Raw genomic sequence first — 17,934 nt, 5'->3', positions numbered from 1 at the left:
GCCTTTAATTCCAGCACTTGGGAGGCAGAGGCAGGTGGATCTCTGAGTTTGAGGCCAGCCTAGTCTACAGATCCAATTTCTATAGAGTGAGATCCAGGACAGGCACCAAAACTACACAAAGAAACCCTGAATCAAAAAACAAACAAACAAAAAAATTCAGACATTAAAAGATAAACATTCCAGTAACTTCAATTTCAAACTGCTGTGGCAATCATTATCCCACAATAATAAAATCTTAATTGCCTGAACTTTATTTATTTTAATTTCTAAGCACTCATTACTAATGAGGTGCATGAATCTCACAATCCATAATTAAAACTGATATAGGTAAGATTCCTGGAGTTAGGAATACTAGTCATAACCTGTCCTCTCAAATACAGATCTTTTATTACTCTTGGATTGGTATCTAATAATTGGAAATACCTAAGTAATCATGGCAAAAGCTGAAGTCCAGACTAATGAGTGAGTATATCAAAGCAGTGCACTATGAAATAATTCAGAGAGAAAAATACAAGTTTTTGGAGATTATGCCATCTCTACTCAATTCCAAAATTTTCTATTGTTTATGCTATAACATATGAAAAATGGAAATTCTGAGGTGAGATACCTATATATTAAAGTAATATAGAATAGCATACTCCATGTGTGATTTAATTCTAAATTTGTTTCTATTGAATCTACTAAATACTATTTTAAAAATCTATTAAAAAAGGTCCTAAAACAAAAAGACCTGCCATTAACAAAAAGATCATCAAAGGTCGGCAGCTCTAGCAAGTGGGTACTAGTCTATGAGAACAGAGGTTGGAGGCACTAGCTTATGGGTACTAGTCTATGAGAACAGAGGTCGGCAGCACTAGCAAATGGATACTAGTCTATGAGAACAGAGGTTGGAGGCACTAGTAAATGGGTACTAGTTTATGAGAACAGAGGTTGGAGGCACTAGCAAATGGGTACTAGTCTATGAGAACAGAGGTTGGTGGCACTAGTAAATGGGTACTAGTCTATGAGAACAGAGGTTGGCGGCACTAGTAAATGGGTACTAGTTTATGAGAACAGAGGTCGGCAGCACTAGTAAATGGGTACTAGCCTATGAGAACAGAGGTTGGCGGCACTAGTAAATGGGTACTAGTCTATGAGAACAGAGGTTGGAGGCACTAGCAAATGGGTACTAGTCTATGAGAACAGAGGTTGGAGGCACTAGCAAATGGGTACTAGTCTATGAGAACAGAGGCTGGCGGCACTAGTAAATGGGTACTAGTCTATGAGAACAGAGGTTGGAGGCACTAGTAAATGGGTACTAGTCTATGAGAACAGAGGTTGGAGGCACTAGTAAATGGGTATTAGTCTATGAGAACAGAGATTGGAGGCACTAGTAAATGGGTACTAGTCTATGAGAACAGAGGTTGGAGGCACTAGCTTATGGGTACTAGTCTATGAGAACAGAGGTTGGAGGCACTAGCAAATGGGTACTAGTCTATGAGAACAGAGGTTGGAGGCACTAGCAAATGGGTACTAGTCTATGAGAACAGAGGTTGGAGGCACTAGTAAATGGGTACTAGTCTATGAGAACAGAGGTTGGAGGCACTAGTAAATGGGTACTAGTCTATGAGAACAGAGGTCGGCGGCACTAGCAAATGGGTACTAGTCTATGAGAACAGAGGTTGGAGGCACTAGCAAATGGGTACTAGTCTATGAGAACAGAGGTTGGCGGCACTAGCAAATGGGTACTAGTCTATGAGAACAGAGGTTGGCGGCACTAGTAAATGGGTACTAGTCTATGAGAACAGAGGTTGGAGGCACTAGTAAATGGGTACTAGTCTATGAGAACAGAGGTTGGAGGCACTAGCTTATGGGTATCAGTCTATGAGAACAGAACTGACATAGGACCATCTCCTGATCCAAATAGTGTTGACTTAGCTCAGAAAGGGAACTAAGAGGTCTTCATTAAACAAGTACAATTGATAGAACATGTGCAGGATACATAATAAGAGAGAAACTTCACTGATATTGATTGGTTTATAAATTATTTAGAAAATATATTTAACAGTAATCTCTAGAAAAGTAAAAACCTTTTCCACAAATCTATAAAAATGGTTATCAAAGCAGGTAAATTAATGTAGAAGAATTAGCCCAATTCCCACCAAACTTTTAGACATGGTCTGGTGACAAGGAATACCCTTCAATACTAAATTAATTTCACTTTCTGAGAAAATTAACATTATTTCACAATATTTTACGATACATAAAAGGTAAAATATAAGAATTGTAAGACAAGAACTTCTATTTTTGTGCCCAATATTTAAGAATAATATGCTTAGTGATTTCTCAATAATAAAAAAGCTTACCTTCATTGTTGAAATTTAGATATAGGAATGGAGCGCAAAGTGAGTCAAGACCTGATGCAGACAAGTTGAAGCAAAAGAGTAAAATGAATACATTCCAGAACTGTAGGTACCTTACTCTAGTCTCACATTCCTTCCAAATATATTAAGCCCTGTAAGTTCTGTCAGGAGTTACTATGCAGAATAAATGATAGCATCTGACAGACACCAGTATCCAAAACAAGTCAGTTATTACTAATCATCCATATGATTATGAGGCAAAGAGCGACACATAAACATGTGACACATAGTATGTTAGAGGGCTTTATGTCACAATTATGACTCAAACCATACATGAATTTGGTAATTATTTGGCCTTTTCAGGTATGCTTTCTCATTTAAGAGATGGATATTTGCCATATAGCTCTTTTCTTTAGGATTATAAAAACCTTCATAATTAGTGAAAAAATACATTTATTTTATTGATAATAATCATCTGTTATCATGCTGAAAGAATAAACATAATGTACCTATAATGGATTTGGAGTATATACAAAGTCTGAAATGTGCTGGGCAAAAAGATACCTTTAAGAGTGGCAAATAAGCAACATGGAACTCAAAGTCAAAGACCACTGCTCATAACAAAACATTCAAAAATTGAGTTGGATTGAATGTTTCTCATGTAAGAATTAATGATCATAAAGATAATAATGGTAAATGCTAAAAATCCAAGGTTAGAGACATTAAGGATACTAGGGAGAAAAAGGAAACAAAATGAACAATTTTAAGGTCATATTCCATTCCTAATAACTACAATAATTATATATTAGGAATACTTAAATAGTAACATTCTCAAATAGCCTAATGTTTTTATGGTATAAGTTATTTCACTATTGTTGAAAAGATTAAAATTGTTTCCATAAGATTAGACTCTGCTTTCCTAATGTCACTGCAAGCTGATTATTTTTAAATATCATATAAAGTGTTACCTTGAAAGCATTTAGACCAAACTTGTTTGATCATTTATAAAGTTAGTATCTTCAAAATGCACTGGAATTTTAGTGTTTTTCCCCCTCAAGATGAAAGACAAAAGACTTGAAGAAAAGTCCTAAAAACTAAAAAGTTACCTTGCCAGTACACAAGATCAGGATGAGAAACTACCCAAGCTTTCAGTACACGCCGGAACTTTGCGTGACCTTCTGGGGATGATAACAGTTCGTCATACTGATGACAGCGAGGAATATCCACTTCAATCTGCAACCAGCACAGCAATAAGGCACAACTGTTACAGATGATCCCTAAGATTCTAGTCCTTGTTTCTTCAATACATAAGAGAAGAGATATACTAGATAATATTTCACCTTTATAATCTGTTGATAAAAGTTTTTGAAGTTTTCAATTAATCTTTGGAAACATCATAGAGTTTCTGAGTGTAAGTAACTCCTTTTCTAACACCACATACATTGGAGAGTGGCAGAATATTCATAATGAAAGGAAGAGGATTTTCTTACTCCTTTTAACTTTTAAAGACTTGGCAGAATTGCCTTAGGAAAACCTTACTTGTCTATCCGTGGGTATTGGAGTGTCTTTATCAATTGCATCGTACTTGGCATGAATAGCTCCCTGCAAAAAATGGAATAAGACATTAACTTATTATATCCTTAATAAAATGCCATTACACATTAATATGCTAGAATCTTAAGTATTTCAACTTTATAGTTTTTCTAAATTTGGAATATCTGCATAACATTTACTGGTACAGTATCATTAATCGAAAAAATGCACAAAATTCATTAGTGTTTCAGCAAGATGTCAATACTAAAAGCTTTTAAATTTCAAAATTTTGGACTAGTGATGCTTAGCTAACAGGAGAAACCTGTTTTATATAAATACTTATTTTTGAAGACCTACCCAGCAATGGTAAACTCAAGTTAGCCTATAATTTAGATACTTTCTACATCTTTGACCATGTATGATGAAGGTCTACCATAAGTGACATTTGCCATTTGGTGAGATAGACCTTTATCTGGTGTGTTGGTCCACACCTTTAATCCCAACACTCAAAAGGTAGAAGCAGGCAGATGCCATGGCAACAGAGTGAGACCTTACCTCAAAAAGAAACAAAAATGACAACCAGAAGAGCCCTTTTGAATTACATATACCCAAAGGTAAATGACATAAGTCACTTAGCTAGAGAAACGTTGTTTTCTATGTGTTACTAACTCATAAATCAAAATGTTCAAAAAGAAGATAGTATTTTAGAGAGAGGTTTACCTTAATAGAAATTTTCTGTTAGCATTGGTAAGGCAAATGAAACAATTTTTTTTTCAGAAGAATTATAATACCAGGAACATTTAGGATAGTTTAATTATAAAAACATTAGGCTCATTCACATTTCTTAGTTACAGTATTACACAAAGAATATCTAAATACACTAAATTTCCTTCATGTTTTATCAGGTCACACATGAAAAAGTGCTTATTTTTATGATTTGCTATAGTGGTAGGGAAAGCCAAGAATTTAGTAAAATTATTTGCTGAATCAATTTCTTTGGCTATCTATTAATAACAGGCTTGGAAAAATCTGACATCATAAGTCTTTCTGGACTATAATACTAATTATTAATATGAGGTAAGGCACAATAGGCAGTGTTGTGAAATGACCAAATAAATTCAAAGAAATTTAGATGCTCATTAAGAAAATCAAGAATAAAGGAAAAAATCTGCCAATAGAGTTCTGTAAAGATTAAAAAGAGTTGAGGCTCCACTACAGGGCAGGCTCCACACTCATGGGCAGGAGGCCAGCATAAAATGGGTTCCATGGTTTTTGGGGGGCAGTTGTTTTGTTGTTATTAGTATTACTTTTTTGTTTTACTGATATTTGTTTTGATCATTTGATAAGTCTGGTTTGATTTTTTTTTTTTTTTTTGAGACAGCACACTCTCAAGAATGAACAGAAAGTTGGGTGGATAGGGAGGTGATGAGGATCTGAGAGAAGTTGGAGCAGGAGAAAGAATATGATAACAATACATTATAGGAAACAAATTTAAATAAAAATTTTAGGGACTTAAAAATGTTTGAAGGAACTAAAGTGGTGGCATGTATCTAAGAGAGAATACAGGAGGACAGAATGAAAAGAAATTGATAGGAAACAAAAGAATATGCCAATCATCATGATGTGTCATCAGACTTTTCTGGTAACACTGCAAGCTTCATGAGTAGTCCTGTGACAATGCCATCTACACCTCAAAGCAGCCTGGCCAAAGTGGAACAGCCATGTTAAAAGCCACTAAATTACATTCATGATTTTGACAAGACACAATTGGAATAAAAGATTTATCAGTTTCAAACAATGTATAAATTGAAGTTATATTTAAAAAGGGGCTTACTTCATAAGCAGGATGGAACACATAACTGACATATATTCATTAGATAACCTGTTTAAAATAATAATGCTATTTACCATGGGCATTAGTAAACAAAATATTAAAGGACATCAATAATTGTATTTTATACTCTATTCTCTTCATGTATTTTTCTACTTAAAATATATTCTGATGTTCTTATTTCAATATATAATTTCCTATTAATACTGTAAAATTAGATGGAAAGTATTATAGTTTTTCTAAGACAGGATTTCTCTATGCATTCCATGCTGGTCTCGAACTCATAACAGCTCCCAAGAATTTGTGAGGTAGCAAAATGTATAGTACCAGCAGTATTATACATTTTATATTCTTATACACTACTCATCAATTTATAACGTTTTGCTTTCTTACCTCCACTCCCAGAAGAGCAGCCCAGGTTAAACCCCTCATAAGTGGAGGGATGTCAACTCTTGCTTCTTTCCAGATTTGATTTTTTTTATATGGATAAGCCTAGGATAAAATAAAAATAGTCAAAAAGGGCCTGGGTGGTAGCTGAGCTAGTCATCCATGCCCTCAGGGTTGGTTCACCCTCTTCTGTGATGAGGGGTGGGGCCATCTCTCTGAGTACAGGGCCAGCTCTCCTGTGAGGGTCAGGGCCAGCTCTCTGGCTGTAGTGTTCAGCAAGAGGCAAGGCTAGCTTTCCCAGGACCAGCAAAGGGCAGGGCCAGCTACGTATGGTCCTCTGATTTCATCTCACATGGTTCCTAAGGTCCCCTGAGGTGACATGGGCCTTGGGTTGGCCCACCCTAACATCTACCCCATCTAGGACCTACTGAAGCTTGTGAAGGGACTGGTCCTGTGCAATACCCATGGGTTCTCCACAACTTGGGTGGCCACATGATATCCCAGAGGAGTTCTGGTGAGGATCCAGTGATGATGGAGTACCAGAAATCAGAGTACTCATTTCAACGAACATTTGCTAGTAAAGCTGATAGGACAAAAGGATCTACCATGTGACACACCGAGGCTCCAATGCCACCAAGATGAATGAAGGGGTGTTGGAGAGGTGGGAAAGAAGGAGAAGCAAAGAGGTTTTGTTGTTGGTTTTTCTTGTTGCTGTTGTTTTTGTTTGTTTGTTTGCTTGCTTGCTTACATTGTTTTGTTTTCTTTTGTGGTGGGGGCACTGCAGGGGTAGGGCGAGGATATAGGGGAATCAGGAGGTAAGCAGAATTGGGGTGCATGATGTTAAACTCCCAAAGATTCAATAAAGAAGTTTAAATGAAAAAGCAAAAAAGTAAAAGCATATCATGCACATTTATCAACCACAATACAATAAAACTAGAAATCAATCACCAGAAAACGTTTAAATAACACAGACACGTAGGAATTCAACAGTATATTTCTAAATTATCAATGGATCCAATGGCAACATTATGAAGGACATTAAAACATTTCTTGAAACAAATAGTAATAGAAACAACATTTCAAAAAACCTGTGGTATACAGTAAAATCAGCTCTATGAGGAAGTTCACAGAAGTCAGTAACCATATCAAACAAGCAGAAATATTTCCCATCAACAATCTATGTAAAAGAACTGGGAGAAAGAACACACAAAACCCAAAGTTAGAAGAAAAATGAAATAATAAACATTACAACAAAATGAATTAGAGTCCATGAAAACAGTAAAAAGAGAAATGAAGTGGCATTTTGAAACAAAATTAACAAACTCTTAGCTATACCTAGCTATATATTATATTTGTTCCCTAATTACATTTATATTTCTCTATCAATATTGGTACTTTTTCCTATAGACTTTTGTGCGTTATTTAAAAATAATATTAATTCTTTCTCTAAGATGATCTTTCACATATTGTCATCTTTGGAACTTCTATCAATTCTATAAATTAGCGAAGTTAATTAGAAAAGAGAACATAAGAATTCTTTTCTCATAATTTCAAGATGTGAGAATTAACAGCATTAAAGGAAAACTCATATGGACTACTATTAACACTTGATACACTGGAATTCCTACCTTCAGCAGCCTGTCGAAGAGAATAATTCTGTTTAGTTGATATTCCGTATCCCTCTCTCTAATGATTAAAGGCAGGGTAGCAGCTGCAGATAACTCATTATTGCTGTTTGAATGAGGTAAATTCGGCTGGCTGTAAAGGAACAAAAAAGTAAAAATATTGACAAAGACAATATTCTAATAAATTAAAGCACTATTTCCTAAATGTTCTATTTAAAAATCTATAAACTTCGTATTAATTTAATAGAAACACAAAAAAGTCAAATAAAGCAACATATACTCACTCATCTTCAAGTAAAGGATAAAATGCTTCTCCTCCAACATCTTTTAATCTCTGTGAATTTAAAAATGAAATATTTATAAATCATTATATTGGGTGGCAAGAGTAATATCTGCTTTAAAAGAATAGTAATGTAAAAATTAGGAGTTCAGAAAGAAGTAAAAAATAGTCAAAAGATTAGTTTCTTTTATGAACATGCAAATGTACCACACTTCTGACAAGGATTAAGCACGAGCAAGATCTTCCCTTTTCCCCTCTAGGTGGTATTTCTACTATTTCCTCACCTGCAACACCTAATTACTAACATTATTATAAAATGTAAGTATATAAAATATTTAAAAATGATTATTAAAAAGAGATACCTTTATATATTAAAGATTATTAAAAAGAGGTATTTTCCATATATTCATTAAAGATATTTGCATGAATTATAGGCAGTGCAGTCACAATAACTGGAATATAATGTTTAAAGTTCTTAAATGAGAACTCATTCAGAAACACTGATGAAATATATGAAGTTGTAATGCATAGAACAGGTACGTAAATAGCTGAAACTTGCATGCACTATACTCAGGCAACTGTGATTAGTATTACACATTTTAAAAGATCAGGATCTGATCAATTAGAATTATTTAAAATTTAATATCATGTGTTACCAAGTGGAGAAATAGGAAGACTTATCTGATGCTGATGGAAAGATAAACACTGTTGTGAGCAATCAGTGTGTGTGGAGGCAGAAGTTACACAGATGCCATTTTCTCACAGTTCTACTCACTACAGAAGCTCTCTTGTGTATCAGGAAATCAGGCGTGAATGCAAAGTGTCTTGTGTTATCTTTAAGGTTTAATGTTTTAAAGATTTTTGAAGCATATTTGGTAAATTTTCATTCTTACGTTTCTTAGCTGGCATAAGGACAATGTCACAGTGGTATCATCTAAGAGTGAGCTTCTATCTCGGCCTTGCCCAAAACTTTCACCATCTTCAAAGAGAAAACTATGATTTAAAAAAGAAAGAAAGAAAAAAGTTGTTACAATGGTCACAGAAAATCTATTTTATTTCTTTTAGAAATAAAATTCTCCTATTACAATCCCATCATTAAAGAAATAAAATTGAGACTAGACAGTTAATTGTGGAAACAAAGCCCAGCATGGTGCACATGCCTGGATCCCAGTGCTTGGAAGGTGTAGATAGGGACATCAGGAATTTGGGGACATACAGGTACACAGTGAGTTTGATTCTAGCATGGGCTACATGAGACCTTGGTTTTAAAAGACAAAGTTTTCAAAAACTAGCTGCTATTGAAGCTTCTCCAAACAAGGTGGACTTCATATATATGTATATCTGTTGATCAGTTATAAATCTGGTATATGCTGTCCTGGTTAGTTTTAACTGTCACTTTGACACAGTGTAGAGTCAATTAAAGCAAAGCCCCGGTTGAGGAATTGCCTAGATCAGATTGGCATGTGGGTATGTCTGTGGGAGACTTTCTTGGTTGTTAATTAATGCATGATTGCCCAGGCCAGTATGGGAGCCCTAAACTGTGCAAGAAAGCTAGCTGAATATGAGTTAGACTTTGAGCCAGCTGGTAAGCAGCATCTTACATGCTTCCCTCTGTACTTCTTGGCTGTCGAATGAGTTTCCTATCAGTAGTAATGCTGAACCTTCCCTGAGTTCCTGCCATGACTTCCTCAGTGATGCATTGTGACTGCACGCTGGAGTGACCTTTCCTGCCCTAAGCTGCTCTTGGTCAGCGTAAGTCACAGGAGCAGAGATAAAACCAGAACACACACACTGCACTGCAGGCTACAAAGGTGTGCTTTGCAGTCTCTCTTCATGCACATGCAGGAGTAAATGACTGTCTTAGCAGTATTCAAATGTGCTTTTGGAAAGTCTGCACAGGTGAAAACAAACAGGAGGAAGAGAAAGCACACTGGTTGATAGGCTCTCAGAGCAAGAACAACAAATGCTTGAACTTGGTTTAGAACTTGTCAAAAGCCTACTTCCCAGAATCATCAGTTAATTTTTAATTTTCTATAATTTATTTCTGATTTCCTATTTAACTCTATGGGTGAGTAGCACAATAGAAATTAATGTCTAAAAAACTGCTTATAAGCTTATAAAGGACAGAAAGAGCTAATAATGCAGTTTAGTAACAGAATACTTGCCTCGCCCCATGTGTAAGGTCCTGGGTTTGAAAACCAGTAGAAAAATAAAAAGGAAAAAAAGAACAATTTAAAACTAGGAAAGGAGAAAACTAATGGTCTATCTAAATAAATAATCTAAAAGTTTAACAAAAATAGTGATTATCAGATCATTTCTACTGTTATCTCTTATGGTGGTTTAAATGAGAAACATTCCTCATAGGCTCATGGATTTGAACACTTGGTCCTCAGTGGAGCTATTTGGGAAGGTGAGGGCACTTTTAGGAGGTGCAGCCTTGCTGAAGGAAGTCACTGAGGGCTGTGAGCTTTGACAGCCTTCTGCCGCTTCTTGTTTTGTTTTGTTTTCCTTCTCTCTCTGTTTCCTGTGTGCAAATGAGCATGATCTCTCTGTTTCCTGTGTGCAAATGAGCATGATCTCTCTGTTTCCTGTGTGCAAATGAGCATGATCTCTCTGTTTCCTGTGTGCAAATGAGCATGATCTCTCTGTTTCCTGCTATCATGGCTTCCCTCTGGAACTGTAAGCCCGTTTTTCTACAGATTGACTTTTGATTATAGTATTTTATCACAGCAATAGAGAAGTAACAAATATACCTATAGTCAAACCTGTCCTAGATTATGAAATTGAAAATTTAAAGATCAAGAAATACACATTCATGTTTCTATAGGAACAATGATGTTGTCAATGTGTGGAAAATAGCAGATATATACACTTTTTATTAGTATTACATGATTTTCAAGTAGATAACAAAGACAATTATGTCTTCAAAAACAATTTTTACAAGAAATAAATATTGATGGAAACTTTGCAATTACAAATTTTAGCCCATCCAACAAGGTGTAGAGTTTTAACTGCTCCCAAGTTCACTTAATTAGAACATCTACCAAAATTAATTAAAAAATAAAATTAAATAAAAATTAAAAATCAACAAAAATTTAAATCAATATTACCATAAATTTTCTTTACTTACTTCGGGAGTGTGCAGATAGGTGGTTTGGATCGAATAATTTCCTTGTTTGTAAGCTCCTTCTCCAGGTCACCTCCAGCCAGACACCATAGATAGTAAACCTCCTCAATAGATCTCTCTGCCAGGTGATCACTGTCTGTATCTACCAATGGTAAAATGTTTAAACTGTAGTAATAGCTGGTAGCAATAATAGCTGGCATTCTGATCAAAGTAACTGAAGAAAAGGCTACCACTTCTGTATGTAAGGACTTTGCAAGTTGCTACTCCACCTAACAATGTAACAGAGGAGACTGAAAAGCAGGAGTCCTTGTAAGAACCATGAGAAAGTAATGGTATGGAGGCAAACTACTACCCACAAGATTGGAGAAGAAGATGGGGATGCATGGAGATCAGAGCTTGCTTTAGACAGCAAAGCTGCATTAGGGGATGGCTTGATCATAGATAGGCATGGTCACCAGGTGTCTGGGATGGTCTGCACTTGGCTGTGCTGGGGGGAGGTCCTTTGCTCCGCCTCTTGGCATTCCTTTAAAAACCCTTTAGTAGAGAGAGAAAGAGCTAGTGGGTTTTGACCCAGGCCCTCCTGAGGCTATCCTGTGTTTCTAACAGTCTCTCTCTCCTCTATATTTCTAGCTACATATTCCTCCTTTCTCCCTGCTCAAGAGCACCCTGGGGGAAAAAGAGGGAGCTGGTCTCCCTCAGAATATAGCAGAGGACTCCTTCTTCCTTACTTGGCTTGTCCTCGGAAGTTAGTCAGTGCCTAACTGACCTGGGAGGAGGGAATACCTTCTATGACATGGTGTGGCAAGGCGGAAGGAAAGCATCCTGTGGTCCTACAAGCAGGTCACATAGTGTAGTGAGCAGTGCCTCTGGACAGTGCTGGTCACACAGTCTTCCTTCCCACAGTGAAACTGGAAGGCTAGGATAGGCCGGAGTTGGGTATTGCTTTAGCTCTCAGCAAGTGTCGCATGACTAACAGATTTTGATTCTTAAAGAGTGACTTATGCATAGAGACAGTCACGGGGCCAGAGCTTGACAACATTCTGGATTTATTTCCTACACTCAGAACAGAAGGAGAAATGCTACTACTGTACTTTCTTGTCAAGAAAGCAGAGAAACTCACATGCCAAACAGACATCTATTGTGATCCTACTAGTCAAGTTTCCTTACAAGCCTGCTTCTTCTATCAAGAGAAGCCAGAAAAGGGGAATTTGGAGTTTACTTCCCATATTAGAGGTACAGAAGAGGAATTTTTTTGTTTTGTTTTGTTTTTCGAGACAGGGTTTCTCTGTAGCTTTGGAGCCTGTCCTGGACTACCTCTGTAGACCAGACTGGCCTCGAACTCACAGAGATCCACCTGCCTCTGCCTCCCGAGTGCTGGGATTATAGGCGTGTGCCACCACCGCCTGGCTCAGAACAGGAATTTTTATACTCTACAGCCAGAAAGGAATATGGGTAGGAAAAACCTACATATCAATGAAGTGTTCCTTTTCATGTTTCAAGGCAGAATATGATGGTATGGACTTCCTACTGATAATATAATTTTAAAACCACTTAAAATAAATTTTATGGAGTATTAGTAATTTACAGTCTAAAATTTGACATATTTTAAATATTCCAGAATATGTTGTGGAATATTAGTTTAAGATGTATTACATTTGTTTATGCTGTGGGATATTTGTTTAGTGATGCAAAGATGCCTTGTATTCTTTTATGTTGCATTTGTTTAGCTCTGTGAAACTATGTTACTTGCCTGTCTAAACATCTGATCGTTCTAATAAGGAGCTGAATGGCCAATTGCTAGGCTGGAGAGAGAATAGGTGGGGCTGCCGGGCAAAGAGAATAGATAGGAGAAAAAGAGAAGAGGAGGGAGAAAAGAGAGGAGGGGAGGGCTCCAGGGACAGCCACTTAACAACACAGCCACCTAACAACACAGCCAGCCATGGAGTAAGGAGGAAAGACAGACAGAATAAAGAAAGGTAAAAGCCCACAGGAAAAAGTAGATGGGATAATTTAAGAAAAGCTTGCTAGAAACAAGTCAAGCTAAGGCCAGACATTCATAAGTAAGACTAAGTTCTATATATTTATTTGGTAGCTGGGTGGTGGGTCCACAAAGAACCAAGAGTGATAAAAACAAAAAACTACAGGAATCACATCTCAGTTCCCTGGTTATTATCCATAAAACCCCACTAATGTAATACCTGTTACTAATGAATTCAAAAGTAAACAGGTTATGGGGCTTCTTTTGGAAACAAGGCTCATATTACCACGTTTTATTCATCTTTACCTTTACACAAGTCATCGATATCCTCAGGCAGAGTTAAATCAGCACATCGCAGAGCAGATGAAAACAGACTGGCAGGTTTGATAAAGGGCATGTATAAAGGTGACACTTCACTGAACACCTGGTCCTTCATTAATTCATCTGCGGTTGGCCTTGAGAAAAACAATTGAAAATACTCATCATGGATAAAAGTCATAAAAATTTTCCTTCAAAACATAATATACATTCAAGGTGGGAGTTAAAAGTCTTAGATAACTCCTTAGCACAGACAACAGTAGCAAAAGAGCTCCCTTGAGCAGAGTCTAGCTGTTTTGACTAAATAACTCAATGCTGAATTACTTACATATGTTATACTGTTTGTGCTTTATGTTCTAACAAAAAATCATTTCATAAACACCCCAAATTCTGCTTGCAAATACTATCCTTTGCTCCTACCATGGCCTGATAAAGTGCCTTTTCTTTTTCTTTTTTCAAATTTAATTTAATTTATTTTTATTTTTGGTTTTTTTGAGACAGGGCTTCTCTGTGTAGTTTTGGATCTCTCTCTGTAGACCAGGCTGGCCTAGAACTCACAGAGATCTACCTGGCTCTGCCTCCTGAGTGCTGGAATTAAAGGCATGCCCCTCTGCTGCCTGGCCTAAAGTGCCTTTTTAATGATGAATTAGAATGTATTCTCCTCTAGCAGTATACTTAAGAGGCTTGCAATAGCTAGGTAATGAAAAGAAACACCATGAAATGAAAACAAAATATCAAGGAAATCCTTTTCAATTTTTATCAGCAATTCCAAACTTAACCTTCTGCCAAGCTCAGTATATAATACATAATGGCAACAAACTTTTGTTACTGCTCAGATGTCAACAGAGCTAAGAGTACTGACATTCCTATTTAGTTAGTTTTCTTCTTGAGGCAAGGAGATGAATTAGAAACCTTTTTGGTATATGCCAGTTTTCTGACCATGATTTGATTTTTTTTTTGTAACAAAAAATTAACTTTGAATCACATTTATAATACTAGTAACAATAATAAAGCTGTTATATATGCAGCTATCATCTCAGTCCATCAGTTTCCTACCAAATACAACAATGCAGCAATTACCTCTCAGTCCGCAAGTCTCCTACCAAATACAACAATGCAGCTACCACCTCTCAGTCCATTAGTCTCCTACCAAATACAACAATGCAGCAATCACCTCTCAGTCTGCAAGTCTCCTACCAAATACAACAATGCAGCAATCACCTCTCAGTCTGCAAGTCTCCTATCAGATACAACAATGCAGCAATCACCTCTCAGTCTGCAAGTCTCCCACCAAATATAATAATGCAGCTATCACCTCTCAGTCTATTAGTTTCCTACCAAATACAACAATGCAGCAATCACCTCTCAGTCTGCAAGTCTCCTACCAAATAGTAAATCAACTCTACATAAAAAGGATTTGGAAATAAGCCTAAAGTCTTAAGGAATCACCTCTTAGAAGGATGGAAGGTGAGGCACTTCTTCAAAATATTTATCACATTTTCAGGAAGCTCCTGGTAAATAAAGATAAACAATAGATGAATGATCAATTCTAGAAACATATCTAGAAACTCAAATATTTAAATCTCCTAGGCTTCAATTTAAAAAAAAAATCTTTATTTAGACTTTATTTAAATTTGTAGTAATTTTTCACACTTTGGAAAAAAAGCCAGCATCTACAGAGAAATAAGTACAGCTTTAATAGCTTGTTATTGTATTCTGATGTGAAAATAAACTTTCATAAACAGATTGCTCCAGTTTGACTGTGCCCTTCCCAAATTCAGGTCTGGAAACTTAAGGCCAAGTAGATGACAATAAGAGATGGGCTGCTAGAGTGAACCTGCTACTATTATTCTGCTAAATGGACATAGTATCTTACTGTCCTCTAAATTCTTCTCTCTCTACTCATAGATTAGTGCAGTACTCAGACTGCATCAGAGAAGTTTCTTTGTGCAGCAACTGGTGGGTTAGGCAGACATTCACAACTGGTTAAAGCATGGAGAGTAAGCCATATGTCATAACCCCTCCTCAAGGCTCCATGACCACCGTTTGAGAGTGGGTGGAAAGATTTACAACACCACGGGTTGCAGAGCTAATGACAGTCAATGGCTCCTAGTGAAGGAGTGGCCAGTTATTTGTAAGGGTTTGGTTCCTGGTGGACAGACCATGTTCTGGTGGACAACCTCACACCCAGGAGTATATGGGTCACACAACTGGAGTTGATGGGTTATGGGGGGCATGAATTTGGAGGGATAAGGAGATAGGGGCTGATCTGAGAGAAGATAGGGAAAGGAAATGGGGGTGAATATGATCAAAACCTTTTAAGAAATTCTCAAGAATTTACAAAAATAAAAACAAAACAAACAACAGTAAAAGAGGTGGGCCTGTAAAAGATGATTAGGTCACAAGGGCCCTCATCTTGGGGATGGGATTTTATCAAACACATTTTATGCATCCACCACATCCTCCGCCACCTTTCTTTTCTGCTTTGTGAGGAGTGTCCTCCCCTCATAAGAAAACCAAGCCTGTGGAACCTTTACCTTGACATTTCCAGCCTCAAAAACTGTGAGATGATAAGCTTTGTTTTTTAAAAATGACCCAGCCTCAGACAGTCTGCTAGAACAGCACAGATACACAACAAACCTTAATAATGTCCAGACAACCATGTTCCTCAGCCAGAACTATTATAGTGTCATCTACACAGCCTAAGAAAAAAGGAAAGCTAGATGAGTATGTATTGCTCTTTAATCTACCACAAGAACCAGAAAAAAAAAAACATGCTAAAACATTTCCAAATATCATAATGTAGTTTTGGTGCTTAAGCTACTAACTTTTTTAGAAATTAGCTTTCCTTACATGTTTTTGTAAAAGCACTGAAGTTTACCCAGTCAATTTAGTTAAGTACTGGTACTAAAATAGAGCAACTTAAATAGTTATGGAAGAAATTTCAAGCAATTTTTTTTTTTTTTTTTAGTTTTTTGAAACAGGGTTTCTCTGTGTAGTTTTGTGCCTTTCCTACAGAACTCACTTAGACCAGGCTGGCCTCGAACTCACAGAGATCCACTTGCCTCTGCCTCCCAAGTGCTGGGATTAAAGGCGTGCACCACCACTGCCCAGCTGGTTTTTCAAGCAATTTTTAAAGGCGCTGTTGTTTGTTGTGGAATATTTGTACACTGTGTGAAGATGTGTTGTTGGGATTGTTGTAATAAAGAGCTGAATGGCCAATAGCTAGGCGGGAGAGGCTGGGTGGGACTTGCGGGTGGAGAGAGAGACTGGGAGGAGGACCAGAGGTGCACAATTTTGCCAGCAGACTCAGAGGAAGTCAGATGTGTCATACTAACAAGTGGTAACTGAGTAGACTATTATAAACTGGTTAATTTGAGTGATAAGAGCTAGCCGAGGACAAGCCTGAGCAAAGGCCAAGCTCTCATAACTAATAAGTCATCTCTGGGTCATTATTTGCAGGCTAGTGGTCCAAAGATAATCTGATAAGAAAGTGTGCTACAGTTGTTCTCTCATGATTACAAGAATAATTTATTTCTATTACATGAGGTTTGAAGAATGCACCCACATCTCTCTGGAGATATAAAGTATAAATTTAACTTAACAATGCTCCAAATTCCTTGACAGCTGAGGTATCTATCCTTTGTAAAGAAGTCATGAATCAGATAAAATTGTATGCAGTTTAGCTAAAATTCATAAATACTTAACTCTTTCCACAAGTTTTATTATTTGTAAACTCTATTACTGGAATGTTGATGTGTCATTGCTTTATATGAAATAGTGAGTTTTTCTCTCTTATTACCACACATTTAACTTATTCCACTCTTAATTAAATTACATATTTATTATTATAAATCTCAAACATAATATACATAAGCCAATTATAAAGAAAAATGAATATTCTTCCAAAATTGTTCTTTATATACAACTAGTCACATAGAAAGGTAGCTCAAAATGTAGTTATGGTGTTGGGAGTACAGTTTTAAATTTATTAGTTTGATTATACAAGATAGTTTACTTGGCTAAGCCATGGAACTAAGATTTCTTTCTATGCACGTTCAAGTTCCTTCATGAGTAAAGAAAACTTGCACACGTTTTAAAAGACACTTTTCATGATGCCTTGTGATGCTTACCTCCTCAAGCTGAAGACAGACATTTCACTGTTCTAGGAGAGGACTTCAATGATGACAGCTGTTTCTATAGATTGTGGTCATGGTTGAAAGATAATCAAATGCATGAAACTTACCCAAAGTAAGCACAAATTTTAGTCTTTCAGAAATATCCAAGCTCTGAAACAATTTTCTTCCCTAAATAATGGAAAATAAGTTCTTAATAATATGTAGAATTTTCTTTCCCCAGGCATCTTTTTGTAGCATAACTGAAGGTGATTTTATTGTCACTTCCATCTACCACCAGGATTTTATTGATTATTTAAATTTAGCTTGATCACAAAAAGTAAAGTAATATTTTTAAAAGAGTTGTATAACATTTATTATGTAAGCCACCTACATCT

At 36.5% G+C, this 17,934-nt stretch overlaps 1 protein-coding gene across 3 annotated transcripts in view; it reads right to left on the bottom strand.

Moving 5' to 3' along the window:
• Positions 1-17,934, bottom strand: part of Tbck (TBC1 domain containing kinase) — a 150,146-nt gene that overhangs the window by 96,719 nt on the left and 35,493 nt on the right. For all 3 annotated transcript variants that reach the window (XM_036191440.1, XM_036191439.1, XM_036191441.1), the window contains exons 7-18: positions 17,668-17,728; positions 16,062-16,123; positions 14,871-14,932; positions 13,410-13,558; positions 11,129-11,267; positions 8,892-8,991; positions 8,003-8,052; positions 7,722-7,851; positions 6,100-6,198; positions 3,882-3,944; positions 3,449-3,575; positions 2,346-2,396 (exon numbers count right to left, since the gene is read on the bottom strand). In XM_036191440.1, coding sequence (XP_036047333.1) covers positions 2,346-2,396; positions 3,449-3,575; positions 3,882-3,944; positions 6,100-6,198; positions 7,722-7,851; positions 8,003-8,052; positions 8,892-8,991; positions 11,129-11,267; positions 13,410-13,558; positions 14,871-14,932; positions 16,062-16,123; positions 17,668-17,728 — 1,093 coding nt within the window. The remainder of the gene's footprint in view (positions 1-2,345; positions 2,397-3,448; positions 3,576-3,881; positions 3,945-6,099; positions 6,199-7,721; positions 7,852-8,002; positions 8,053-8,891; positions 8,992-11,128; positions 11,268-13,409; positions 13,559-14,870; positions 14,933-16,061; positions 16,124-17,667; positions 17,729-17,934) is intronic.

This window comes from Onychomys torridus, chromosome 6, assembly GCF_903995425.1.
Source record: "Onychomys torridus chromosome 6, mOncTor1.1, whole genome shotgun sequence".
Classification (NCBI taxonomy): Eukaryota; Metazoa; Chordata; class Mammalia; order Rodentia; family Cricetidae; genus Onychomys; species Onychomys torridus.
This window is presented reverse-complemented; position numbering and strand designations above follow the sequence as displayed.